Below are 27,148 nucleotides of genomic sequence, written 5' to 3'. Positions count from 1 at the left end.
ACAAATACCTTCGTTGCCATGAATAAATATTTGTTTTTTGTTTTTAATATTTTTTTCCCAGCAAATATTTTTTTTGTAAATATTTTTGTTTATATTTAGGTTTAAAAATATGTTTTTAAATTATTTGATAATAGTTTTTTGTTTTTATAAAAAAATTTATCAAAAACTTTCCTTAGCATGAATTAAAATTAGTTTGTCTTAGAAACAACATATTCTCTCTAATAAAATTAAAGTATTAAATTAAAGGGAAAAGTTCATTGATAGCTTTTTTTTGCATTTATATTAAATTTGATTAAAATTTTATTTCAGTTTGAATTTGATATTTGTATGCATATGTGTAACCCTGCTGCATTCACGGACACTTCGATTAAAATCGATGACTTGGAAAAATAAGTATCGATATTTTCGTTGAAGTGTGTGCGCTTGACAATTTTCATTTCTAAAATGGACGTCGAGCAGTATTAACAATATTTTGTGAGCTCTATTCGCTGTTCAATATCGTTTTTGTGATATTCATTTAGGAAAAGCCGTATCGTTGTGAAATATTGTGAAATCGTCGTGAATATAAAACGTACGTAATTGATTTATATATAAATACTTTTTAAGAAGTTGAAATGTGCAGAAAATGTGTGTTGGCTTACAAAGCGAAAAATGTATGCGTCGGTTGCATTCGTCGGGTCAATACGGTGCCGTCGTTACCGTTCAAGTTGCATATGCTAATTGTGTGCAAGTTTTTACATAAATATTTATACGGTGCATATGCGTGCGTTTACAATTGGAGTATTTTATTAACAGTTTTGTGTATAAAAATTCCAAATTTGTTTTATATAATATAAATATATATATGCGCGTATATGTGTATACATAAGTGTTCAGTATAAAAAATGGTATGTGCATGGTGTAGCCAACATGTTCGTAGTGTCATGGATGGCACGAACAACCCAGCTTTAGTGATGTGGCAGTTGCTGTATTATAAGCGGGTTCGGTATTTTAAATTCGCATATATACCTAATCAAAATATTCAGCTGCAGAAAAGCGGACAATATTTTTTCTTGCAGTAAAATTGCCGGTAAAATGCAATTTATACAGACATTTTTTTAGCATCTGTAGCGCTGCCGGTTGAATTAAGAAATTCGTTCCTCTTATGTATGCGGTTGCGGTGCTCGTGTGTATTCGTTACACGATCGATATGTAATGCGGTACCGGTACATTATCGGCGTTTATCGTTCGCACAGCAACTGCTGTCTAGCAGCTGCCTTTGATTTGATACGCCCATTCTAACACTGTTTTCTATTAAAGAAAAAATTAAAATCACTACTACTATAAAGTGTTATAAAAATCATTAAAATACCCGTTTTTATGCATTTTGTTGTTACCCTAAGTTATATTTGTATATCCTGCTTATACCCACTAATCAGTTTTTGAAAAAAATCAAAAGTTATAACAAATATACACACATATTTGCATTGCTTGTTTAAAGTGCTGTTCACTCATGTTTTATTAAAATGTTTCTTGCAGCTTTTTTGTGTAAGTGCTTAAGTGCGCGTTCTATCCTAAAGCGTTTCAGCTTATTTTAGTTGGCATATGAGCCAACATCGGTTGCGCGCGAGTATTAAACGTAGAAACGTCGTCGAAAGTACACAACTTAGACGCTCGGCATATATACAAAATACGAAACTTGGCGCTTGTCTCGTAGCAATTGTTGATTATCAATTGTCCGCCTTTGTAAAATCGCTTGAATTTAACATCCTTCACCATGTCGACGTCGCGCAGACGTGGCGAATTAAATCCGAAACTCCATATGGATAGACAGCCGACAGTTGCACGTATAACAGGTATAAATATTAGTTTCAGCGAAAAAATTTAAAATTTTTGGTAGGAACCCGTGTTGTGTAGACTCATCACAAAGCTGACACTGATGTAATATGATTACTTCAATTACAGATCCTTCACTACCTGCCGGCAAACGTCGTGAGATCGATAACGTTATGAAAAAAGCACGCGCTAACACCAATGACTACTGGGATAAGAAATTGATTGAGGTGGAGGAAAAAGATCCAAACCGCTGGCGTCATACAGGCTACAAGAAAATGTATATACAAGGGGACAGCAGTTCCGGTGAAAGTGAACGTGAAGGTGGTTTTCGTTATAATTCCGCAGCAGGCGGTCCTGCTGGTGGACCAGTTGGTGGCCCGCCACCAAATACCGGTCGATATGGTCGTTCTCGTTCACCACGTTCGCGTAGTCGCTCGCGTTTACGTAAATCGCCACCTATGTCGCCGCATATGCGTCGTCGTTCGCCACCCATGGATATGGTGGGACGTCGTATGTCTCCACACATGGACGGTATGCGTGGTCGTCCGCGTTCGCCACCACCACGTGGTGGTGTACCGCCGCGTTCGCCTTCTGATATGGGTCGTGGTCGTATGCCTTTGCTGGGCGGTGCTGGTGGTGGTAATAATCGTCCGCGTTCACCACCTGAACCGCCAATGCGTCGTAAGCCGTCGCGTTCGCCACTAGGTAGACGCCGCTCACCACCTAACATAAGTCGGCGGCGCTCGCCGCCACCTGGTGGACCCAATAAAAGGGGACAAATTTTGCCGCGTTCTAAGCGTCCACCATCGCCTCCGCCGAGGGTAAGTTTTTTGATTATTGAGAAATATATATATATTTGATCTGCAGCATACCAATTAAATATTTTGTATATTTTATTACAGAATTCGTGTCGCTCGCGTTCGAATAGTTCGGTTAGCAGCTGCTCGGATGATTCTTGTTCGGTTTGCTCACCCAAACATCACAATAGATCACGGTATGCAATCGACAAATCTTTGTTTACTCCTTTCCTATAATTATACTTTCTTTCTTGTTTTGCAGTTCTCAATCTATACCGCGTGCGCGTATACCAGGTGGTCCGCGTTCTCCGCCGCCGAAAGCGTCGTCGCGCTCGATGCAATATCGTGGTGCCCAACCACCACCGAACGGCCATACTTCGTCACGTATGCATGCGCGTCCGTCAACACCACCACCGCAACCAAACGCACGTTCCGTTGATAAGTATCGCGATGACAAGGTTCGTCAGTATAGTCATGACCGCAGCATGGACCGCGTACCAACAGATGGTCGGCTCAAGCTTGTGCGTTCGGGTCGGCATTCACCGAATGAGGATCTGCGCGTGAAAAATCGTCCGCCAGAGCCACCAGAGCCCGCTACAACTTCTTCAGCAACAGTTGCTGTCTCTAAGAAGAAGAAAAAGGACAGAGAAGTAATTCTTATTATTATTGTTTATAAAAAATTAGTTATTTAAAAAAAAACGTGTGCACTCCACAGATACGTACACGCATTAAAATTGAAGGTGAAAAACGTAAGAAGCACTCATCGTCTGAGTCCGAAGATTCTGGTGGTTCCGATAGTGATAGCTCATTGCCGACATTTATTGCCGCCACCGGTTTGACACTCTCCGAACGCTTTGGCAAAATGGCACAATGGAGTATTGATCGTAGCAATATGGAAAATATGCGCATAACCAAAGACTCTACCGGTGGAGCTTTGAAAGTTATGATCGAAGAAGGACTCGAGTCGCCACCGCGTCGTTACTCGTATTCCCCAGCTCCGGCTGGGCATTTTCCGGAAGAACTTGCGACCACAGCACCGTCGGGTATGCTGTCGTGGGATGATGTACGCGTACGTTACGAATACTACAAAAGTCGTGGATATCTGCGCGATTTAGATTTGAAGGTAAGAACATTAATTAAAAAAAAAAAAAATTTTATAATAATATATATTAATTGCCGCAGGACTACATAAAATGGGAGGAATGGTGGTATAAATATCAAGAATGGTTGAAACAAGAACGCTACTATGAGTATTGGGAACGTCAACAAATGGCGCGTCGTCGACGTAAGAAGCTACCCATTACGCAGCGTCTTAATTAGGTACTGACCTTTTCTTGTATTAATTCGTTTCATCACAGATTAGGAAGTTGTTTTAGAACTTGTAACGTGCACACGATTGCGCAAAATGAAAACGAAAAAAGCATCAACATATGCCACCAACGGTTGTCAGTTTTTTGCTGCAGTGTTGCTTTTCATTGTGGTGTCAACTGCGTTTAAAATTTGCTCCCATTCTTACATTTGTTCTACATTTAAAATGTATAAAAAATTTTATTGATAAAATATATACGTAAGTTATTTATAGAAATTATATACTTGTATACATGCTCGTATGAAGCAAGCAACTAACGGTTTTAACCTCAAGTTTTGCCGAAATTGCGACTTAACCGTGCAGATGATTATGTATTAGTACTTTATATTATAAACAGTGTAATATTAATTTAAATAAATCATTGGATAAAAACTAAACGAAAATGTGTATATACTTGTACATATGTAGTAAAATTTTACAAATGGAAGAAGGCACGATTCCAGTCCATTCCGTTTGTGAGTTTTATATAATATTCATTACTTCGAAAAAATTTGGATTAGCGTCGCCAACTATCGACAAATTGTAAGTAAAGCTCATGATCGATTTTTTTTAGCCTACAATTTTTTAAATATGGAGTTGCCATATTTCGAAAATAAAATTAATCTAAATGTTATAAAGTGTATGTTAAACTTAAGCCGTTGAATGAAATCTAGAAGCTGCTGAAGAATTTCTAAATATAAAAATTTTCTCGAAAATAGTTGCCACCTATCAAGGAAATTGTAAAAAGCAGAACATAATATTTAATTTTTTTATTTTTAAGCAAGACGCTCAAAAAAAACTTTCGCAAAATAATCAAAACGTCTTAAATTTTAAAATTTTTGAGAACAGAGTTACCATATTTCAAACAAATAAATTCTAAAACGTTTAAAATGTTTGTTAAATTTAAGTCGTACAATAAAATCTGGAAACTGCTTAAGAATTTCAAAATACAAATAATTTCTAGAAAAGTGTTGCCACCTATCAAAAATTTCAAATTGATAACTTTACGAAATGTGTGTCAAATTTAAGTCGTACAATAAAATCTGGAAACTGCTTAAGAATTTCAAAATACAAATAATTTCTAGAAAAGTGTTGCCACCTATCAAAAATTTCAAATTGATAACTTTACGAAATGTGTGTCAAGCTTTAGGCGTTTTGGATAGTATGCCTGAAGTAATTGTGGTAGACGCCATCTCAGATATTTAAAGCGCAAAGTTGTCACAAAACGGAGTAGATAAAAAATGAAACGTAAATCGTTCAAAAACGCCTTCTGAAAAGCGTACTGGAATTCTTTAGCTTACCTGCACATCATATACTATAGATTCTTAATATTTTATTATACCAGTTTGTTGCATTTATGACTGTGTTTATGAATTTTGCCACTCTCCGAGGTTAGGTGAGGAGGAAAAAATAGTAAACTTTTATACCAGTTGATTACATTCATAACAGTTTCTTCTTAACTTCGCCATTCTCTATATGCTGGTGACACGTAGACATCGTTTAACTTTATACCAGTTTGTTGCAATTATACCAGTGTTATTTAATTTTACCACTCTCCAAGAAGAGTTTGAAGAAGAGCAATGAGGTTTATTGTTTTTATACCAGTTGTTTGTTAAATTTTTCACCATTTATTACACCAGTTTATTGCATTTATACCAGTCGTTTGCTCGATTTGTCACTCTATAAGTCGTATGTAAAGCTAGCGTAGCTTCAATATCATTATAACTGTTTATTTCATTTATACCAGTTTATAAAATACGCCATTTTCCATATTCTAATGAAACGCAGACAACGTTAATTTTATTATGCCAGTTTGCTACATTTATACCAGTTATTTGTTTAATATTTTCGAATGCAATAAACCAGAAAAAATTTAAAAATTTGTAAAATTAAACCATATAGCAACCTTCGGCTTTTCAATCGTACGAAAAGAGCCACATATTACATTTTTCCAATTACTCTCAATACTGCAACATCTCAGAATGGCTGAAAAGTCTGAAAAGTGAGTTTTCGGAATTTTATTTATTTTTAATATACATAAATATATAAAATAGTTATATACTCGCTGTAGAAATGATTACGATCCGTACGAACACCGCGAAGTACCACATCCGATTAGGTATAATGAAATTTCTATAAAAATAATGTAAATGTATGTATGTATGTATGTAAATTTTGCAGCGATTTTGGCGCTTTTGTGAACATCTTCAAAGCCGTACTAGGCACAGGCATACTGGCGGCGCCCATGGCCATACGAAATGCCGGTTATTTGCCCGCTATTATATGTACCAACATAATTGGCATCTTTGTAGTACACTCGAAGTTCATTCTGGTAATACAAAAGACACTGCTGACACTAGGCTGGGTCTATTGTTTTTTATGCCCTGAACAGAGTATATTTTTTTGGCCATGAAGTTTGCAACAGCCAGAAAAAGCCTCGAAAATCCTACAATATACTCGTATGTATATATATTAATGATTACCGTGACGAGCTAAGTCGATTAAGCCATCTAAGTCGTCTATCCGTCTGTCTGTCTGTATTTACGCGAATTATACCAGTTCCCGCTTTGAAATTTCGCACATATCTTTCCAAGCTAAAAAGCTGTTCATTTGTCGGAACAACCGATATCGGAGAACTATAGCATATATATATGTAGCTGTCATACAAACTGACCGAGCAAAATCAAGTTATTGTATGGAAAATCATTTTTTTTTGAAGTGATATCTTCACGGAATTCGGTCTTCCATTTTCCGAATATACCGGTCAGATCGTACCACCATAGCATATAGCTGCCATACAAATTGATTGACGAAAATCAAGCGTTGCATGGAATACCTTTTTCTTTGACGAGATATTTTCCGGAAATTTAGCATGTATTATTGTTCAAGGCAACGCTACAAACTCCGAGCAAATTGTTTAGACCGTACCACTATAGTATATAGCTGCCATACAAACTGACCGATCTTTTAAAACGAATTATTGGACATTTTTTTTAGTTGTGAAGCGTATTATAGTTGCGGTGTGACCGCACTTAACATTTTTGACCATTTTATTTTAACAGTTAGCTGGCATGTATGCGTTGGCCAAGCGCAAGCAAGTGCCGCTCTTAACCTACAGCCAAGCGATGCTGATCGGCGTGACGGAGGGTCCACCGGCGCTGCGTTGGCTGCAACATTTAATCAGGTTAGGCTTTGATTACGTTGTTATTTGTGTCCAGTAATTAATTTGTCGTTTAATTATCGTTTAATTAATCGGCAGCGGTATTGTGAATGTAATGCTATTCGCCAATCACTTTGGCACTTGTTGTGTCTATGTGGTGTTCATAGCGAATTGCTTGAAGGATTTCGGCGATTACTATTGGGAGGAGCATGACAATCGCATTTATATGGCAATGGAAATTGTGCCGTTATGCCTGATATTTCTCATACCCAACTTGAGAGCGCTGACGCCATTTGTGATAATCGCGAATATATCTTTAATATTTGGTAGGTATATCAATTATGTTATATCTTTCTAACTATTGTATATACACTCAAGTTCAAAATTGACTTGGATGGGTCTATTTAAACTGCGCGCGCTAACTGATAACTAATCCAGTTCGGATCGAATTCAATATTTAGTTATGAAATATAATAATAATTTTTCTTTCCGCAGGCTTTGGCATTTTATTCTACTATATATTCACGGATATGCGCCCGTTCTCCGAGCTGGCTATGGTGCAGGACATATATTTGTTTCCCTTCTTCTTTGGTGCCACCATGTTCGCATTTGACTCACCCGGTTTGGTTGTGTCAACGAATTTTTGCAATTTTTTAGCTTTCATTTTTAGGTTAGAATTTCTGTATTTCTTTTGCAGATCGTCTCCGTGGAGGCGAATATGAAAAATCCTTTACATTTTCGGCGCATCTGTGGCGTTTTTGTGCTAGCCATGCTGCTCGTTATTGGTTTTCAAATCGTTTTCGGCTTCTTTGGCTACTGGAGTTATGCTGAGAGTATTGCCTCGACTATTCTGCAAAATATACCCTATAATGCGGTGTAAGCGCTTTGCATTTATTTAACAAATTTATACAATTACTAAGTACCTGCTTTTTATTTAGACCCGCTGTAGCGGCTCGCGTAATTTTTGCATTTTCTATCTTCATCTCGCATCCTTTGCAGGGTTACGTGCCCGTCGATGTGTTGTGGAACAATTGGTTGAAAGCGAAAGTGACGGAAGAGCATCAGTTCGTGCTGGAGATGCTTTTTCGCGTTATTATCGCCATTTCTTCGGGTCTATAATTAGTTATAAATAATTATTTGTATGCCTCACTGTCGTTGGTCTCATTCTAGTGCTCATCGCCATCTCTTGTCCGTCCTTGACTATCATACTCTCCTTAGTTGGCGCTTTGTGCATGTCATTTCTGGGCTTAATATTGCCGGCTATTCTGGATATTTGCGTTAAATACGACATTGGCTATGGTCCAATAAAGATTTATCTGCTCTCGAGTTTATTGCTGGTAATTCTTGGCTTGGTCGGCGCTATTATTGGTACATATGTGTCGATACAGGAGTGGATCTTTACGTATACACGTGAAAATCACATGATGAAGACTTTATATTATGGTGTTTTTAATGAAAAATATAGCGATTTCATTTAAAATGTGAAATTTATTATGTTGTGCATTGAACATTTAATTTGTGTAGTTTATTTTGAACGGTTAGATGGCGTTGGAAATATCAACTACAAGTGTAGTACCCTATAATATCAGAGTATAACTCTTCGGTAATAACATACTCGAGGTATTTGGTATAAATATTGCTCCCGAATCTCACACTAATATCTGATGCGCAGATGAAGCAGTTTGAGTCTTTTAATTATTAATACAAGGCCTGTAAACATCTGATAAGCGTATCGAATTAAGATCTGAGTTTGCATCCCAGTAAGCTCTCAGTTTAAGCTCCTAACTATCTATACTTAATTCCGATACCAACGAAATTTTCTGTCTGTAAAGAGCCCATGCATACTGACCATTTTTTTGCATATCCCCAAAAGGTCAAAGTCTTTATGGCTCAACACCGTCGAAGCAGATCAATTTTTAGAGCTACTGGTAGACGGTACGCTCTGTTTTCCCACCACTAAATTTGTTACCATTATTTTAAAAATTCAGTTATTTGCAGTCACACACTTCAAGCCTGTCAAACCACTAGCTGTCAATTATTATAAATATTTCATTTCAATTTAATGGCCGAGTCGTAAGTTCTTGGTGTCAGCGTTTCTTTTAAAACTCATTTTGTTTCTTTAGAAAGGATGTCTACGATCCATATGAGCACCGCGAAGTTGAACATCCGATTTCGTGAGTTCATGACGAGATTCCCTCTTTTGGTACATCACTCACATTTCAATTTCTCGTAGAAATATTGGTGCGCTGACGAATATCATCAAAGCAATAATTGGCACCGGCATTTTGGTGTCTCCAATGGCTTTTCGCAATGCCGGCTGGTTAAATGCGCTGATTAGTACGACTATTATTGGTGTTATTGTTTTGTATTCGAAGAAAATGTTGGTAAGCAACTGGAATTGCAGAAATCTTTGAAGTGTCGTTAGTTTTTGCAATTTCCAGATGTATGGCATGTACGAAATAGCAAAGCGACGTCGTGTACCACTTTATACATATGCTGAGGGTGTTGTAGAAGCGATAATCGAAGGCCCACCTTGCTTGCGTGGACTCCAGGGAACGTTGCGGTTGGTATATTTTCAGAAGTGTTCAGTTAGAGTTGAGATATAATATGTAGCTTTTAATATGGTGTTGTTTACGGAAGAGAGATCAAAGTTCGGTTGAAGAGTTCACTCAATTAAAGTGGAGTTACAAAGAAATATAGAAGCAACTGGATTGACGCGTTAAATACAACTCTCGCTCAGATTTGTAAGAAGTGACCGACCGCCGTTGAAATTAACGCTTTATAGAACATGAACTCGGTATTGCAAGTATCGTGTGTATATTCCAGAGATATCTGTTTGGGCTCGTAGCTACTTTTGTATGCTTAGGTGGTGGTCCTTTACAGGGTTCGTCCCTGTCGGCTTTGGAATTGTAAAACAGAGAATCGGGTTCGGCCACACGCTTTGTCCCTTAAATGCACGCTTCAGTTTAATCCTACATTTTTTCATTTCTACTTGCAGCTGCATGGTGAACTCTTTACTCTTCATCTATCACTTCGGTTCTTGCTGCGTTTATGTGGTTTTCATAGCAAATTGTCTTAAGGACATTGGCGACCATTATTGGGCCGTCTGGGATAGCCGTTTATACATGTGTTGTGAGATTTTACCTCTATGCCTTATCTACTGTGTGCCGAACTTGAAATCATTGGTTCCCTTTGCGATGGCAGCCAATTTTTCGCTTATATTTGGTAAGTTAAGTTAATTTTGATTTAAAAATAATCGTTCGGAAATCACGGAATTATGTTGAGCTCTGAATGCCTAAGCAACTCAGTTTAACTGCTTTCTCTTTTTATTTCAGGTTTCGGCATAATTTTCTACTATATGTTCAGTAATCTGCAACCATTTGATGATTTGAAAGCTTTCCAAGACTTTCGCCTATATCCGTTATTTATTGGTGCCACGTTATTTGCTTTTGAGGCGCCTGGCTTGGTAACTGTAAAAATCTTTCTAACCATACCTAACTTATTATCGGAACTTCTCTAGGTCGTATCGATTGAGGCCAATATGAAAAAGCCACAGTCCTATGTCGGCATAAGTGGTGTGCTGAGTCAAGGCATCTACTTTGTTATACTGCTGCAGCTAGTCTTCGGTTTGTTCGGCTATTGGCGCTATGGTGATGATATCAAGTCGGCAATATTGCAGAGTCTGCCTTATGATGAGATGTAATTTGCCTTTGAATTACAATATTTGAAATTGACTCAAGAACATAACCCTACTTTCATTCTTTTCAGACTCGGTAACGCTGCGCGCGTAATTTTCGCCTTTTCCATGTATATCTCACATCCGCTGCAAGGCTATGTGCCCATCGATGTCATGTGGAATAATTGGCTGAAGGCGAAGGTGCCCGAGAGTAAGGCGTTCGTATTGGAATTGGTCTTTCGTGTTTGCTTGGCGATTTCGTCGGGTAAATATAAACGAAATAATTATTAATATCGTGATCTCATCCCTTTCTATGCTTATAGTTGGTTTTGCCGTCGCCTGGCCGAACCTGACCTTAATTCTTTCTTTTGTCGGCGCATTTTGCCTCTCCTTTCTGGGTCTTATATTTCCAGCCATCATAGATATTTCGATTAGATACGAAAAGGGTTATGGACCTATGAAAATACATCTATTACTAAGTTTTGTCGTGATATTATTTGGTATTGTTGGTGGTGTAGCTGGTTCTTATGTGCCAATCGAACAAATGGTGAAACTATATGTCAGCGGTACAAATTTGACCGGTTAGAAATATATATTTGCGTAGAAGAAAAAAAAAATTTATTTTATTTACTCATTTGCTCTCATGGTGGTAGGACTGGTAGCTGTCTCTGGTGAGTAAAGCTTTTTTCGGTTACTCATATCCAAAAGCTACAGGCGCGAATCACGTATAAAACTTTCCACATTGTTGAGTTAGTAATGGTAAGCTTTTACGCAACTTCTGGCAAAAGCTGTTTTCAGCGTTGACAAATACTTCGCAGCTCATACCTTTAATGAGTTTGTACGCCTATTTATGACTTTCGTTAAATCATTTGAAGCTTTTAAAAGCATTGGCGGATATTTTTTCTTGAGAGCTTTGTAAGTACAATGAAAGCTTTCTACGACAAACGAAACTCTATCTACTGAAGCCAAATACCTAAATGCTCATGTATTCCAAAGTATCCTTGCTTACACCATTTGTAGCTTTTAATAGCTTTTATGGATGACAGTTTTTGAGAGCGCTGCATAAATTTTACGTATCTATTTCATATGGTATTCTTCTCACTTTTGAAGTAATGCTGAGAAACGAAGTTTATATTACAAAAATAACAGCAAATTAAAATTTTTAAAACTTGTTGAAAAAAAAATTTGAGTCTTTTCCAGTTACATAATACCCAACTGCCATGAAACGGTTTTATAACAACTCTTTGCGGCAGTTGGGGAGCGTTTGTGCGGGATCCAGATTGTTATAGTGGAATTTGAGATCTTCTGGGAGCATAAGTCCTAGAAAATCCTTTCTCAGTCTATCTGGTTTCATTGTTTGAAGCATCGAACCGATGCAGGCAGCATCAAAGATTTAATGGACTTAACTGATAAACTAATTTGAGCGTTGGAGGCCAGTACCGTCGACTGCCTTTAGTAGTCTTCAGGTAGTCTAGTGCAGAGATAAATTCCCGTTGACCACCAAAAACAATCATCAGTAGATCATTGTAGATCCAAATCGTTATCTTTTATTGTTGATGCGTTACATGACAGCTTTTTCATGGTTATGTGCCCATATAAGGTGGTCTAAACCACCCCCAATACTATATTTTTGGTAGTGAAACTTTTAAAAATGGAATCGTGTGTCTCAAGATCAGCGTCAGAGGGTTACTCTTTCTCTCGAACGTAACCTAAAATGCATGAATTTGTTTTTGTCTATTTCTAGATCGGTATCCATGGTGTCACATATATTGCTACGGTTGTCCTTGCTGGAATTAAAGCAGCGCGGAAGCGCTTGAGCCAATCAAATCAATGCGGAAGTGCCTTTTAATTTGCAACGCGCCAACCATACCAGAGTGCTCCGCTATATATGTAGATACTAATATGAAGGCTGCCGCTGGCTAACAACCTCTCGAAAATGTTTTTTTTCGTGAACTTTAACAACTTTTGTATTTCTTCTTGCTTTACTTTTCGCATTGTGACTTTGGTGCTTTGTTATTTTGATACTTTCTTTTCATTTTTACTTTTACTTTTATTTTTATGTGTTAATTTGTGTTTGTTAAATCGTTGTGAAGGGGAAACCATTGATGTTTGACTGATTACTGACGCGAGCACTCATGACAAACCTTGCGAGGAAAGCTAAATGGAAAATGAGACGTACTCTTTATGATTATATTTTAAGTGATATTTCATAATATACCAATATTCTTACACATAAGACCTGAAGACCTGCCTAGGTAATCAAGCTATCCAAACCGAACTGCTAGTATGCTGATAATCACTTAAGCACGGAATCTGTTTTTTATAAAAGAGATTTTCGTCGAAATTTTTTGGTTTCGAATCATTACGAAACCACAGAAATTGAAGACTCTCAGTGGAGTCTTAAAGTAAATGTTTACATGGATGAAAATCATAGCAGTGTTACAACTCCTTTTGCACCGAACTCTTTAGTCCAAAAATTTCCTACAGGGTACGCATTTTCGCCAAAAAGTTTCAATGCTAATTGAAAGAAATTTTCGGCAATCAACAAAAATACCAACATACTCCGAGTGGGAGTGTGAGTAATTAATTGATGAAGCAAACTTTTGAAGTTTTCGAATAGCTACAATACCGACATAGTTGTGAGATTGGAGAAGGGGACATTTGTGTTTGATACACAATCTTTGTTGTGCTTCAAAAAATAAATAAGAAAACCTATTACAACAATTAGCGAATGCGTCAAAGGTCTATTTACCGACTATTTACGATACGGCTTTGGTCAATTATTGATTGTGTCGCAGGTTAAATATTAGGAGTTGAAGCTTGACGGATCTAATGGAGTAAACAAAAATATGTACGAGATGAAAGTATTGTAGACTGAATCCTTGACTTTAAATTCATAAACCTATATCGCGTCACGAGTAATAATGCGTTTGTTGAAAATAGTATAGTTCTCAGCTACTCGATGCTGTTTTTGCAAAAGCTTCAGCTCTCTTGATACGAGTCAAGTATGGACATGCTTTATACCCAAAACATTAGCCAAAATATGTTGAGTCGATCCTTAAAATATGCTGAGATTCTCTGCTATTGCTCTGATGCCAACATGTAAATTTTTGAGTGCTGTTGCTTTAACTTTTTCTAGTATTCTATAGTCGTCATTAACAGAGTTGGATGGACGTCTTGCATGAGTCAAGTTTTCGATGACTTCACGACCTTCACTGATTGCTTTGTGTCACTCAAATACTTGTGTTCATGATAAAGTAGACTATGCTAAATACTTCTGCAATATTTTCAACGATTCCATAGCCGCGAATCCACTGGAAACACAAATATTGACTTAAGGAGATCAAACTTCATACGAACATAAAAAAAGGTTGTACTAATCTAGGGAAAAAAATGTATCGACTTGCGCGCAGTTTAAATGGACCAGTTTAAGTCATATTTGATATGAGAAGTATTCAAGAGGAGCTTTTATTCCTACTTATTTTGAAGTAAAGAAGAAGCTAGGGTTCTAGGTATTCAATGGAAGGTAGCTGTTTATAAAATTATTTAAAATCTGACATTAAATTGAAAAGCTTGATTAGCGTGAGTTCCTTCGCTCCACTCGAATCCTGCATCAAATCGGATTTTAATATAGAAATTTATTTGTATTGACTGCATTCCATCTTAGCAAGAGAAGCACTTAAGTGCGCTAAATACTATCAAACAGCAGCTATAACTCTATTAGTGGGGTAGACAATAAACAGCAAGTCTCTAAGAATGTGCAAACCCTTGAACGCCTTTCTTCAGCAGCGCTTTAATGCAGCCGACAACAAAACTAATGCACAGCAATAACAGTAATTTGACAGACAAGCAACTGAAAGGTGAAACGCAGTGAGCGACAAACAGATAATAACGCCGACAAACAAAGAGCTGCTGCTTGCATAACTTTCATGCATTATGTAAGAGCATCAGACATATAATAAAGGCAATGTCACGACAGACAGACAGACAGTCAGTCAGTCAGCGCATTGTAGTGGAATGCGAATGTAAGCGACTATGCAAAAATGGCATACAACACGAACAGCTGTATACATATACGTGTATGAGCATATATATGTGTGCGTGTGTGTAGTGAAAAGGCGCGAGGTGACAGCGGCATCTGAGCGGGTAACCAAGCAATTATTATAAGGAAATGAGCTTGTGCTCATGCAAATGTGCTGCATAGCTGTATAACGGCACATTTATATATATGCGCATATATTAATGGAAATAATGCAAGCATACAAGCTAACCTGTTCGACGCGGCGTATGAGCAATGTAAGGTTACTCATACGTGCTGTCGCTCCAGCAGCAGCGTCGGCAGAGTTGTAAGTAGTGCGCTAATTTCATAAGAAAGCTGCATATTTACACACTAAAAATTTAATATATATATATGTATGTCTATATGACATATAATAACAACAACATTTTCACTCACAACACTGCGTATACGCCTGCATGTATGCTTATAAGAACTGCCTTGAAGAACTTGTCGAAGCTGTCGTCAGCGCTGTTGTTATGTGCTTGCAGAGCAAAAAGATGCTGACAGCGGCAAAAATAACTACAATATTGTTATTGTATATTTCTGGTTCTCATGGAAAATTGCATTGTGTGTGGTTTTGCACGAACGATAAAAAGTTGGCAGCTAAAGACTTTGTGGTTGGTGTAGGTGCTGAGCTTATAAACACATTTCATAGATTCTTAAGTATTTGTGTGTTTATAGGTATATATACATATATAGCGTGCATATAGTGGTGTTTATGTTGTCTTTATTAAATAGAATTAAAGAAAACATTGAGTTGAATTTCAGAAAAAAGCTCTCGTCTATAAGTAGGTTGTTTGCATTGTTTGGAGGATAATTATAAGGATGGCACAATATGCACTTACATATATTCCGCTAATCAAGCATACTTTTGACGATCGGTTTAACGCATAAAAGTTCACATATGTTATATATTTTTTTAGCTTTCCGTTGCTATTTTCGGATAGCCAAGTTGATATTGATTGGTATCCAAAGCTTTATAATTGTTTAGCCGCGTTACTAGCTTCACATTACCGCTCATTCGGCACATACATTCACTTATCTATTCCTAAATGTTCGAGCTTCTCTCTGTTTATCTCGGATATTGAGTAAGTGTATACCGAACATCATTAAACACTTATCCAACTTACGATAAAAATATTTTGTTAGAGACCTTTTCTTCTGGCTTAAATTTGGAACATTATTCTATTTTTACAGTTTTATTAACGCTACAATTTGATAAAATTTATTTTTCAACAAATGCTTTTCGTTCTTTGGCAGAATATTTGACTACTGATTCTCCCCAGCAGCTTCTGAAACTCATTTTCGTATTTCTGATTCTCTCCTTCACTCTCTATCTCTCTCTCTCTCTCGCTCTCTCTCTCTCTCTCTTAAACTCTTTCCTGCAACTCGATTGGCAACTTAACACTTTGTGAAAATTTATGCAGCTCTGCGTTATTTTTCGTATCGTTTGTTCTTTCAGGCTCACTGCGACCTTATTACTCATTTTGGAACAGGTGTTTAGTATCAAAATCTGTTATTGGGCAGCAAAGTTGGCTAGAAAATCTCTTGCAGTTCTCTTATACTTGAGCCAGTTCGAAAATGACATACCAACTCGTAAGGAAGACTTAAATTAAAAAAAATCGAAAATAATTCCTCATGACTCATGACCGTTTCGCGTATTGCGTGAGAATATAAGTAGCTGTCTGGATCTCGTGATAAGAATCACTTACTAACTATAGTTGGAAAGACAAAGCTTACCCATCGTTGTAAAGTACACGTTATAAGGTCTAAGATATCTACAAGAGAGAAGTATTTATCTGCACTATCTAGAATAATTAGAAAATACAGCCGGTGCAGCCTTGCTGTATAGATGATGGTCTGTTCACATTGTAATATTTTTCGATGAGAAGGAAAGCAATGTTAGACTCTCTGCGGTGTTGCGGGGACTATATTTCACGGATTTTATAGCTTTTCAGCCTGCACTGAGTGAATGAGTACATGCAAATATATTGGCGACTATGATAACTGTGGCATATCTCTATTCTCTTCAAGAAATTATAATTAATCTTTCCAATCAAAACCCAGAATTTGTGTTTTATTAGAATAAGCACTGCAAAGTAATCAGTTACTATATTATATACTAACCATAAACAACTAACGGTAATTTGTAAGCATTAAGTTAAAAAATTGCTTAAGTATTACTGCAATCAAGTTGAATTTATATAGTGCATTGGCTGACCCTGGCTAACAGTTAAAGTAATTTGCGCTTTTAATTCAGCAACAAAAAGAACAAAAACAACAAAAGCAAACTAAATTAGCACTTTGTGCTCTTAAGGACTTGCTGATCATTTGCTGATTCAAAGTATAAGCGTAGATTACCAATAAAGGGGAAAGCAGTTTTATAACTATGTTTTTTTGTTTTTTTTTTGTGCTTTCTTGATTACTACACGTGCCGCGATTGCTTCACTACTTGCTGCATCTTCACCGTGTTGAAGCTGTTGCTTATTGTTTTTGTCTATTGATTACTAAATGACCATTCGTTGGCTTAGATTGCGATACACCCTAAGAGTATCAGAGGCAACTAAAAACGGTAGTTAAAGAAGGAAGAATGCGGTGGAGAGAAGTAGTAAAGAGTGTTGCTGAGGAACAACAACTTGGCTAACTCTCCAGTGAAAAGTGCTCATTTACAGTTAGTTGTGCGCTTTGATGTATTAACGACAACAACAAAAACAATAATGCGAAAAATTACAACAACAAAAAATAAAGACAAACAAATGGAAAGTGCTTGCATTTGGAAGGAAAAAAACAACAACAAAAATAAAAAAATTTCGCATTACAACAACAATCGGTTTCGTAGAAAAGTGCAAAACAAAAAAAATTCACCACAGCGCGCTGAACGTGTTTTAATAAACTCCAGTGACGCAGCGGCGCTGATGAAGCGTCTCGTTTGCCTCACCACCGACTCTCTACTGTATCGAACCCCAAGCCTTTGGAGATGAGGTGGCATTGCGATTTGCTTGCCATTATGCCAGCTGTCATTGATACGGCTGTCTACTTACTGCCAATGCGGTTTACATTTCAATTTAAATTCAAAGCAGTTCAACGGAGTTTGTGGTTTGAAGAATAAAATATAGCAACAAAAAATATTAAGAAAATAATCTATAAAGAAAACACGCAAATGGCAAAAATAAGAGAATGAAATCCAAATCAAGGAATTGTCAGTGCATGTAAAGTAGAAAAGGAAAAGCAGAAAAAATCGTGCGAAATTTGTGGCAGCTTAATAAGTCCGTTAGTGCATTCTTTTACATTTTTCCTAAACTCATCAGCTCGCAAAAACATAAGTAGTATTATTCAGGAATTATAGCGGCCAAGGCGAATAATTTAAAAAAATATTCTTAGTATCACTAATATATCAAAGGCGGCTTCAGATGCTTATTAAATTTTATTGAGCTCTTCGAACCCTTCTTGCCTTAGGCTTTAGCTTTCGGCTAAAGAAAAATTCTTGTGGTAAATTTATAACCCATTAGCTTATTAGATTCGTCTCAAAGCCTTAGCAGTCTGTTTATTTTCCTTAGCCTCTCTAGAGAGGAGTTATCGAAAAGTTATCGACTTTTCCAACTCATAGTTCGAAAATAGTTGGGATGGCTGAAGGTCCTTATGATGGACCATACATATGTTAAAAGTATCTTAGTAGTTTGTTGGATACAAGTTGAGTAAGAGGTTGAAGCTCCACTTTTTACGTTTAAAAACTATATAATCGGTCTAAGGGAGAAAGAGCTCTTTTCATATGTGTAACTGATGCCGCTATATACTTTATAAGACTGGGTATTTAACGTGAGACCGTTTCTTTAATCAAACCTTTAGGTACTATATTATGGTATTAGGTGTGAATGATGCGGATCTCCTAGAGTCAAGATCATTATATATATGACAAAAAGAGAAAAAAGCTGGGTCACTTGGTACCAATTAAATTTGTCCGTCGTTCCTCTTCTTATATGCCACTGGATATCTTAAACTCTTTTATGAATGATTAGTCGATTGCCGGAGCTCAAACTTAATTACCACAGCCTGAAAGACTGTGAACATAATTTGCATATATCGAGAATCAGGAAATGGAAATAAAACCGATGAATCTAAGGAAAATTAGCCGCCTCATTTAGATCCTTCTAAACTTAAACTAAAATGGAGATACAAACCTTATTTAACGCTTAAAAACGGAGTAGATTAATTTGCTCAGCCTTCATCTGCGCCTTAACGGATCCTACTACTTGTAGTCCCCCAGCGGTCTTCATAGGACTAACGGACTTCTGATACAGAAACGCTTGCAGAATCCACGATTTATCATTCATTCATCCAAGTTTAAGCTTCTGCCACTGTGGCGGTGTCGCACAACCGATCCGCTTAGTACTATGTATTCATACATACCAATCTCCAAGCTGAGTCGCTCATCTTTACTAAATCCAATGGCCTTGCGGACATGCCCAAAAGTAAATGCAAATCTTCCCCCATCCATTTCTGTTTATAATAATAAGTATCAAAGAAGCTCTTAAGGCTTTTTTAGCGAATGACAGCAGTTAAGCCAATCAACCTCTCAGTTGGTATTTACGAAAGTCAACTTTGCCAAATCTCAATTGGCGTTTTTTTCTGTAGAATTCCTAGTAACTTTTTGAACTTGCCAAAGCCAAGTATTCAAGTATACTAAAAAAAGTAAAAGGAATTTGTAATTTATATCCCGACAGCTTTGAATACTTTTCACTATCATTTATTAAGCATGATTTTCTTACAGCTTCGTTTGCGTTACTTTTACTTATTTCACCATTATTAGTGTGTACTTTTCCGCAACAAAGCCAAGCGCAAAAATGATTTAAATGATAGCCGAAGGAGAGTAAACTGATAGACACGGGTTTTCCATTACTAAAATAAATGTTAATGTAAATGCTTATGAAAATGCGGCGGCGGATGACGGACCAACAGACCGGCAGACCAATAGACTTAAGTCGAGTAGTATTAGGGCACAACTGTGGCGTCTCTCTGGGGGACGATAAGTCGGCGAAACCGAGGGCAACATGTACACTGTACACTAAGAAAAGACGCGTTTACGAATTGGTTATGCAAATAAATGAAGCGTCGTGGAGGAGGATGAGGCAGCCAACTTGGCTACTGTATTCCTCTTACACAATCGACCGCTGATGAACGTTCAATCAGGCAGCTACTCAGTGAAAAAGTAAATAAAACAAGCCCCCTGGGATGAGTGGGACTGCGATGTAATGAGAGCAGCTTTTTGCTCAAAAAGCGAAATACATGAAAAATTCGAATTAAAGTTGTGGGAAATTTTTAAATATTTGATTAATTTTTACACGATCATATGATTATAGCTTGGAAGATGAAGAACTGCCTGGGCAGCCAAAAAAGTTTGAAGACGAAAAACTGGAACTAAACTGACACTACTCGATGAAGATTGTTGTCAAACACGCGAAGAGCTCGAAAAATCTATGGTAGTCATTCAAGCAGCTATTTCAAAACGTTTAAAAACAGTCGGATACATTCAAAAGCAAGCGAATCGGGTGCTATATGAATTGAAGTCTTGAGATGTTGAGAGATGATTTTGAAAGTCGACGCTACAAAAAAGTCGTTTTTGCATCGGTTTGTGTATCAAAACTTGGCTTTATTCTTTTGGGACTTTCTTCAAAAATATCCAGAAAGAAGGATAAAAGTTATAGCTTCAGATGGACAATGGCTTATATAATACTATTAATCAGCCAAGTACTATTAATAGTATTATTAGGTACCAAAGGGTACTAGTTTGGTACTTTTCAGAGCCACTAATTGATATATATATGTAAATATTTAACGAAGATTGATGGATAAGCTCGACGAAAAAAGCATCTCTTTATAACAATGTAATTTGGATTTAAGCTCGTTCCTCAGAAGAACTTTCAATTCCGCAGAATTTCTTCAATCTTTCACCATTCAGCGTCTTCTTTCACTTTAAACGTCTTTCCTTGCTAGTTTGCTCTTTTAATTGCACATTATTTATTTTTGTATCATACTTTTTGTTATTGTAACAGAGCACCCAAGTAATTAACACTGCTCAGTTGCAGCGGCTGTGGCAGTGGTGCTAATACGCGTGGCATTACTTGGAGGTCGGAAATATGTAGGCAAGCGCGCGCAGTTAGCTACTTACTCTACTCAACTTGTCCCTTGCAATTTGCACTTTCTTCACTTTATTTTAATTAAATATCGTTGTTGTCTTCGAGGCGCTGCTAACGATAGTTCTATTAGAAAGTAAAAAATAAAAGTAAAATAAATAAATAAGAAGAGGGCAGACTAAAATTCACTTGAACTCTGATGGCAACTTATTGGCACGTGCCTATACATCGGAAAGCTACTGCATAGGAATATATAGCAATTGTTGTAGCTATTCCTAGTATTTATTGCAGCCACTGCTGAAGCTTTGCTAATTAAAGTGGAGGAGGGTTTTACAATATGCGTGGAAAACTGTCAGCTGTTTGCAGTCTTGCAATTGGATCGGGGTCTTGTGCTTGATGTTTATCGAAAGTACTCAACACTTTATCATCAATGGGGAATGAAGGTTTTTTTTAATATGGAAATGGGAAAAAATTAATACGGGCTACTACCGGCCCTTGGCGAGATAAAATCCGGGTCAATTACGGTAAAGTAGAATCGTGGAAATCGAATAGAGAACTTCTCTTTTACGGTCGCTATCAGTGGAAATGTTCATCAGTCCATATTTAGGCATATTTTTATACTCTCGCAACCTGTTGCTACAGAGTATAATAGTTTTGTTCACCTAACGGTTGTTTGTATCACCTAAAACTAATCGAGTTAGATATAGGGTTATATATATATAAATGATCAGGATGAAGAGACGAGTTGAAATCCGGGTGACTGTCTGTCCGTCCGTCCGTCCGTCCGTCCGTCCGTGCAAGCTCTAACTTGAGTAAAAATTGAGATATCTTTATGAAACTTGGTAGACATGTTTCTTGGTACCGTGAGACGGTTGGTATTGCAGATGGGCGTAATCGGACCACTGCCACGCCCACAAAACGCCATTAATTAAAAACAAATAACTTGCCATAACTAAGCTCCGCAATAAGATACAAGACTGTTATTTGGTACACAGGATCACATTAGGGAGGGGCATCTGCAGTTAAAACTTTTTTTAAAAAGTGGGCGTGGTCCCGCCTCTAATAGGTTTAATGTGCATATCTCCTAAACCGCTAATGCTATAATAACAAAATTCACTAGAAGCAAATGTTTTTAGCACTTCTATTGTCGGTGTGAAAATAGTTGAAATCGGGTGGCAACTCCGCCCACTCCCCATATAACGGTACTGTTAAAAACTACTAAAAGCGCGATAAATCAAGCACTAAACACGCCACAGACATTAAATCTTATCTCTGAGATGGTATAAATTGGCTTTATAGGAACCGCGTTCAAAATTAGACAGTGGGCGTGGCACAGCCCACTTTTAGGTGAAAACCCATATCTTGAGATCTGCTCAACCGATTTCAACCAAATTCGGTGCATAACGTTCTTTTCATGTTTTTATGTCATAGTGCGAAAATGGGCGAAAGCGGACTACAACCACGCTTACTTCCCATGTAGCACCATTTTCAATTCCATCTGATTCTTTCAATTTCCACTATGCAAATCAGGTAACAATGATTATATCGGGGTAAAACTTTGCGTGAATAATGCAATTAAAGTATGCCACCTTGCGGCCAAAAATTGTCTAAATCGAACCAAAACTGTTCAAACCCCTAAGTACTAAATATGTGGACCCCAGTGCCTATAGTTGACCTTCTACCGAAAATATCTGTCAATCCACAAAGAAATCTCAAACGAGTATACCATTTGACTTTGCGAGAGTATAAAATGTTCGGTTACAACCGAACTTAGCCCTTCCTTACTTGTTATCTATAAGTTCGTTAAAGGTCCTTGAGAAGTGCTTTACTTCAATATCGTTGATATTCTCTGACCACTTAAGTGAGTTCACAACACCTTAAAGTGGAATTTCGGTATCTACCAGTTCCAGAACTTTGAGCCAAAATCGCCCGTAGCCAAATCTTTTGTGGCTTGGTCGAGGTAAAGTTTTATATTTACTTGTCAGCTCTCAAAAATTAATTGGCGCCTTGTTTTAATTCTTCAAAGAAGCCATTTTGTAACGATTAAATCTATTTCTTCCAAATTACCGGTTGAAAAATTATCGCTAGTACTTACAGTAAAGCTGAAAAAGTGCTATATGTAAATATCAGGAGAAATCACTTTGGAGATATTCTTCACTACATGGCTTTAAAAATTATCATTGTGTGCATTATAGCAATAGTCTTCCGGAAAACTGAGCAACTTCGAAGTTACTCACCGATCTGAGGAGAGTAAAAGCCTATATATTCTAGCCCTATTTTGGCTAACCGCTTCAACAAAGACAACACTGATTCACAACAGATGAAAGCTTCTAAAAATCCGCTTTTGTTATAAATTCGCTTTTTTGTTGCATTCTGCTATCAAAGTCAAACTTTCTGCCGTCAAAGTTATATAATTATCAATTTTAATGTAAAAGTATTGAGTATAATTACCACTTAACATTGAAGCAAGTCAAACATCTCAACAACAACTCTCAGTGAAATGTGCCAAATTAAATAACAAAGAGTTGTGATGGCAGGCCATAAGTTTTAATAAGTGTAATAAGTTGTTGTTGTTGTACACGAAAGTCTGCATATTTTGGTTGTAATGTTTATTGACGCACATTAACAGCGTGGCACTAAATTTAATTGAAATTAATACGCAAACATTTGTAGAAGTAGTTTGTAGTTGCTGTTGCTCTTCTTGTTGTTGTTTAAGCATGTGGTTAAAAGTTGAAAATCCACTCTTGTGGTGGTTGTTGCTGTATGGTAGAACTTTTAATGTGATTGTCATGTTAATGTGTTATCATATTAAAATTAGTTCAATCAAATATTTGATGAAAATTACCGGATTACTATTCATTACACGAAGAGTTAGTGGTGTACTGTTTGTGAGGTGGTATTTCAGTCAAAATGGGTATATTATATTAAGAATTTGCTAGTTTTTAGTATGTTTAAAAAGTTATATTATGTAATTCAAAAGTAATTACAATACTTCAACCGGAAACTTAAAATTAATTTTTTTTTATTAAAATAACTTTTTAGTATTGATTTTTTGCAATTAAACATATTGATTTGCTTAAAATTATTTTTAATTACTCCAAGTGGTAATGGTATAATGCTTGTAAGGTATTTATAAGTAATAAAATATAAAATATAAGGGTATATAATTTTATGAATTATTAGTAGTATGTGTATAATCTTTGCAGTAATTAAAAAATAAAATTTTAATTAAATAATGTAATTAAAAAATATAATTACTTCAACTGAAAGTTCAAAATAATTTTTTTTATTTAAATAATTTATTTATTATTTATTATAAATATTTTTTTAAAGTTTTAAATAATAATTTATTTATAATTACTCTCAGATTACTTTTAATTACTTTAAAAGTTATTGTGGTTATGTTTGTGGCATTGGTTATACGTTATATTATATTGTATATGAATGTACAAATTTTTGAAATAACATTACGTATATAATATTAATAGTAATTGAAAAATAAAATTTTAAAATTTTAAAAAATTTTAGTTTTTTTAGTTTAAAAAAAATTAGACTTTGCGATCCTGCCAGGAGTCGAACCTGGAATCTTCTGATCCGTAGTCAGACGCGTTATCCATTGCGCCACAGGACCATTATATTTAAATGCACGAAGAAACACGACACTTGCCGCCAGAATAGGCCTTCCATAATATTTGATCACACATAAGCACCTTATAAATACACGTTCTGCCGTCGCGCCAACAGCAAACTTTGATGTATTTAATTTATTCATCATTTACTTAAGAAAACAGCACTATTTATAGTTTATCCACACTACAAATGTTTGTATGTAACACATCTTCTTTCTTTTCTTCTTCTGCTCGTTTAAATAAATAATTATAATGAGTTTTTTTGTTGCTTTTTATGCTTTATACGCGCGAGTGTTATCTTCTCGTGATATATTTGAGTGGTTGACCGCATAAAAAACCAGTTGTTGTAGACTTTTTGAAGGCATTAAACATATATGTATGTATGTGAATAGGTATATATATATATATGAGTAAGCATGTACAATATTTACTATTGCAATTTAAGTTCTTATGTTATTTACAATTTATCGATATTTACAAATTTATCGACCATTTTTATAGCGTGTAGAGTACGCGGTGTTTTTATTTACAGTAATAAAAACACTGCCAACCATAAGTATGAGTAAATCCACTCTTACTCTAATTTAAGGGATTGCATCCACCTCTGAATTTAAAAATCGATTTTTTATATCGATATATATGTAAAAGATATTTGAGAAAGTTCTTGGAAAATTGACAGCGGATCCGGCAAATAGTTTCGGAGTAATGGGCGTATTTGCAAGATTTTAGTTTAGTGTATCGGCTTTCAAAAGTTTAAGCGCGATTTTCTCGAAACGCTGTTTTCGGTGGCGGTGAGATAATTTTTCTCCAAAATGGCTAGAAATTTCCTAAAATTTTCAAACGACTTTTTTAGACATATGTGTCAGGTAATGATTGAAGCACTAAGAATTTTATAATAATTTCGATTGCTTAGACCACACTGAAGTTTAAATTGTTTTCACAAAAAACAACTTTTTTGAGGAAAACCGCCAATTTGTAGCGAATCAAAATTTTGATTAGATCTTCGATAATTTCTTTATTCATCTATTGTTATACCAATTTCTTATCGTTTTTGGATTTAAGATAGTTTTAAGCAGAAAAGTCTTCTTTACCGCCAGACAACTTTCATGGCACGCACTTTTGAAGATCGTCTACGGGTGATCGGCTATCAAGGGAATCTACAATTTTTTAAAATTATTAAGCGATTATTAAAGTAAATTCTGTAAATGTGTATTTTTATTTATTTATTCAATAAAATATCTCTATAAAAGAGAATTGCACAAAAGAGCGTACTTTTTCTGACTTGCTTGTGGATATAATATCTCAAGGGTTCAGTAGAGACTCAATAAAGATGTCAGCATAAAACAATTAAAGTAAGTTTCATTGACCTTCGTGCTGCCCTGCAATGCAACAATCAGCGGTAAATTATAAATGCTATATATTATAGTTAGTATTAGCACTTTTGGATAATCTATTTCTAGTCCAATACAAGTATATACTGACACTTGCGTATTCATTCGCCGAAACCGCAATCAGCGAAGCGAGCAGAATGCCAACTGTGCACGGGGATCAAATGGGTATCCGGTGCAGTTGGTATATTGGAAAGTTGGCATATTCTTGTGGCATGCATGATACATGCAACACACTAAAATAACACACACAGTGCAACCAAGTGAGTGCAGCAGCTAAATTTGTACGTGTCTTCAGTAAAGAGAAACGAATTCATCAGTTATGCCCAAAACGAATCAATTCCCTTTAGAAAAAGACATGGATATATGAGTATCCGTGGTGGCATGCGAGTGAACTTTATAAATCAGTTGTAAAACTTACAGTATTGTGAAAAAATGTAGAATTTGTTTTGAAGTAGCTAATTTGAATGTAAATCAGCGAATCCGAAGACCTGTTTAATTCTCGCATTCGCTCAACGAAGACATCGACTGTTTAACTGATCTTTAGCTTTGATATTCTAGCTCCAGAACCCTGTTCTTAACATACGTGGCTTCCATTGCACTGTCTTCTCTGAATTTCATTCAAGTTTCAGTAGTAGGTCAGGTTTTCAACTCCGAGTCACAAGACGATGACTAAACAAAATTGATCAGACTATAGCTCCAGAAGTAATAATCGATTTAAGGACTGGAGTATACAGCTCGCAAAGAACTTATGATAAAACCTTAAAAATTTTTAGATATTTTTTATATGCTAGTTGGCCGAGAACCATTTCTCCTCCGAAAGAGAACCATGTCGTCTTCTTCGATATATTATGCAAACTACTGCCAAATAAAGGATCCACGTGACATTCCTTTAACCCAAACTTGACAATCCGAACAGCTGATAAGTTTCCCTGAAATGATTTTTTAACTCAGTCAAAATATTTTTGAAAGCTTGTGAAGTATGAAAGCAGAATACTATGTACAGCTAACATGAAGCTTTAGAACTGGTACGCGAAACCTGTCGAAACATTTATCTAGACAAGGTCTATAAGCAATCAATCCCACTTTTAGGCTTCAGGCTTAGCGCTTTTTTCACCGAAATAGTACTTGACTTCACTTAGAC

General features: G+C 36.3%; 3 protein-coding genes and 1 non-coding gene across 8 annotated transcripts; 3 read left to right on the top strand and 1 right to left on the bottom strand.

Moving 5' to 3' along the window:
- The first annotated feature begins 419 nt into the window (after positions 1-419).
- On the top strand, positions 420-4,364 carry LOC106618207 (serine/arginine repetitive matrix protein 1). Of its 3 annotated transcripts, XM_014235854.3 has the most exons (8): positions 420-571; positions 1,519-1,835; positions 1,945-2,636; positions 2,718-2,809; positions 2,875-3,262; positions 3,328-3,735; positions 3,795-3,897; positions 3,971-4,364. In XM_014235854.3, exons 2-8 carry the CDS (start codon positions 1,757-1,759, stop codon positions 3,973-3,975), a joined length of 1,767 nt encoding a protein of 588 aa, XP_014091329.2. In that variant the 5' UTR covers positions 420-571; positions 1,519-1,756; the 3' UTR covers positions 3,976-4,364. The 3 variants fall into 3 exon arrangements, with proteins under 3 accessions (XP_014091329.2, XP_014091328.2, XP_014091330.2); XM_014235853.3 differs by having other exon boundaries at positions 3,795-4,364; XM_014235855.3 differs by lacking the exon at positions 1,519-1,835 and having other exon boundaries at positions 422-571; positions 3,795-4,364.
- A 1,523-nt stretch (positions 4,365-5,887) lies between these two features.
- On the top strand, positions 5,888-8,607 carry LOC106618195 (proton-coupled amino acid transporter-like protein CG1139). Of its 3 annotated transcripts, none has more exons than XM_036374860.2 (9): positions 5,888-5,962; positions 6,015-6,079; positions 6,142-6,292; positions 7,023-7,144; positions 7,220-7,446; positions 7,616-7,746; positions 7,818-7,996; positions 8,059-8,231; positions 8,291-8,607. In XM_036374860.2, exons 3-9 carry the CDS (start codon positions 6,206-6,208, stop codon positions 8,596-8,598), a joined length of 1,227 nt encoding a protein of 408 aa, XP_036230753.2. In that variant the 5' UTR covers positions 5,888-5,962; positions 6,015-6,079; positions 6,142-6,205; the 3' UTR covers positions 8,599-8,607. The 3 variants fall into 3 exon arrangements, with proteins under 3 accessions (XP_036230753.2, XP_036230754.2, XP_014091313.3); XM_014235838.3 differs by having other exon boundaries at positions 5,900-5,962; positions 6,032-6,079; XM_036374861.2 differs by lacking the exons at positions 6,015-6,079; positions 6,142-6,292.
- Positions 8,608-9,143: 536 nt separating this feature from the next.
- On the top strand, positions 9,144-11,397 carry LOC106618194 (proton-coupled amino acid transporter-like protein CG1139). The gene is made up of 9 exons (XM_014235837.3): positions 9,144-9,193; positions 9,244-9,294; positions 9,354-9,504; positions 9,562-9,683; positions 10,119-10,345; positions 10,456-10,586; positions 10,641-10,819; positions 10,889-11,061; positions 11,120-11,397. Exons 1-9 carry the CDS (start codon positions 9,183-9,185, stop codon positions 11,380-11,382), a joined length of 1,308 nt encoding a protein of 435 aa, XP_014091312.3. The 5' UTR covers positions 9,144-9,182; the 3' UTR covers positions 11,383-11,397.
- A 13,148-nt stretch (positions 11,398-24,545) lies between these two features.
- Positions 24,546-24,618, bottom strand: TRNAR-ACG (transfer RNA arginine (anticodon ACG)). Its single transcript has one exon. It is a non-coding gene; the product is annotated as a tRNA-Arg (tRNA).
- Between the last annotated feature and the right edge of the window lie 2,530 nt (positions 24,619-27,148).

The sequence above is a fragment of the Bactrocera oleae genome, chromosome 4 (genome assembly GCF_042242935.1).
Source record: "Bactrocera oleae isolate idBacOlea1 chromosome 4, idBacOlea1, whole genome shotgun sequence".
In the NCBI taxonomy this organism is placed as follows: Eukaryota; Metazoa; Arthropoda; class Insecta; order Diptera; family Tephritidae; genus Bactrocera; species Bactrocera oleae.
The sequence above is the reverse complement of the archived record's forward strand: the minus strand, read 5'-3'. Positions and strand labels throughout refer to the sequence as shown.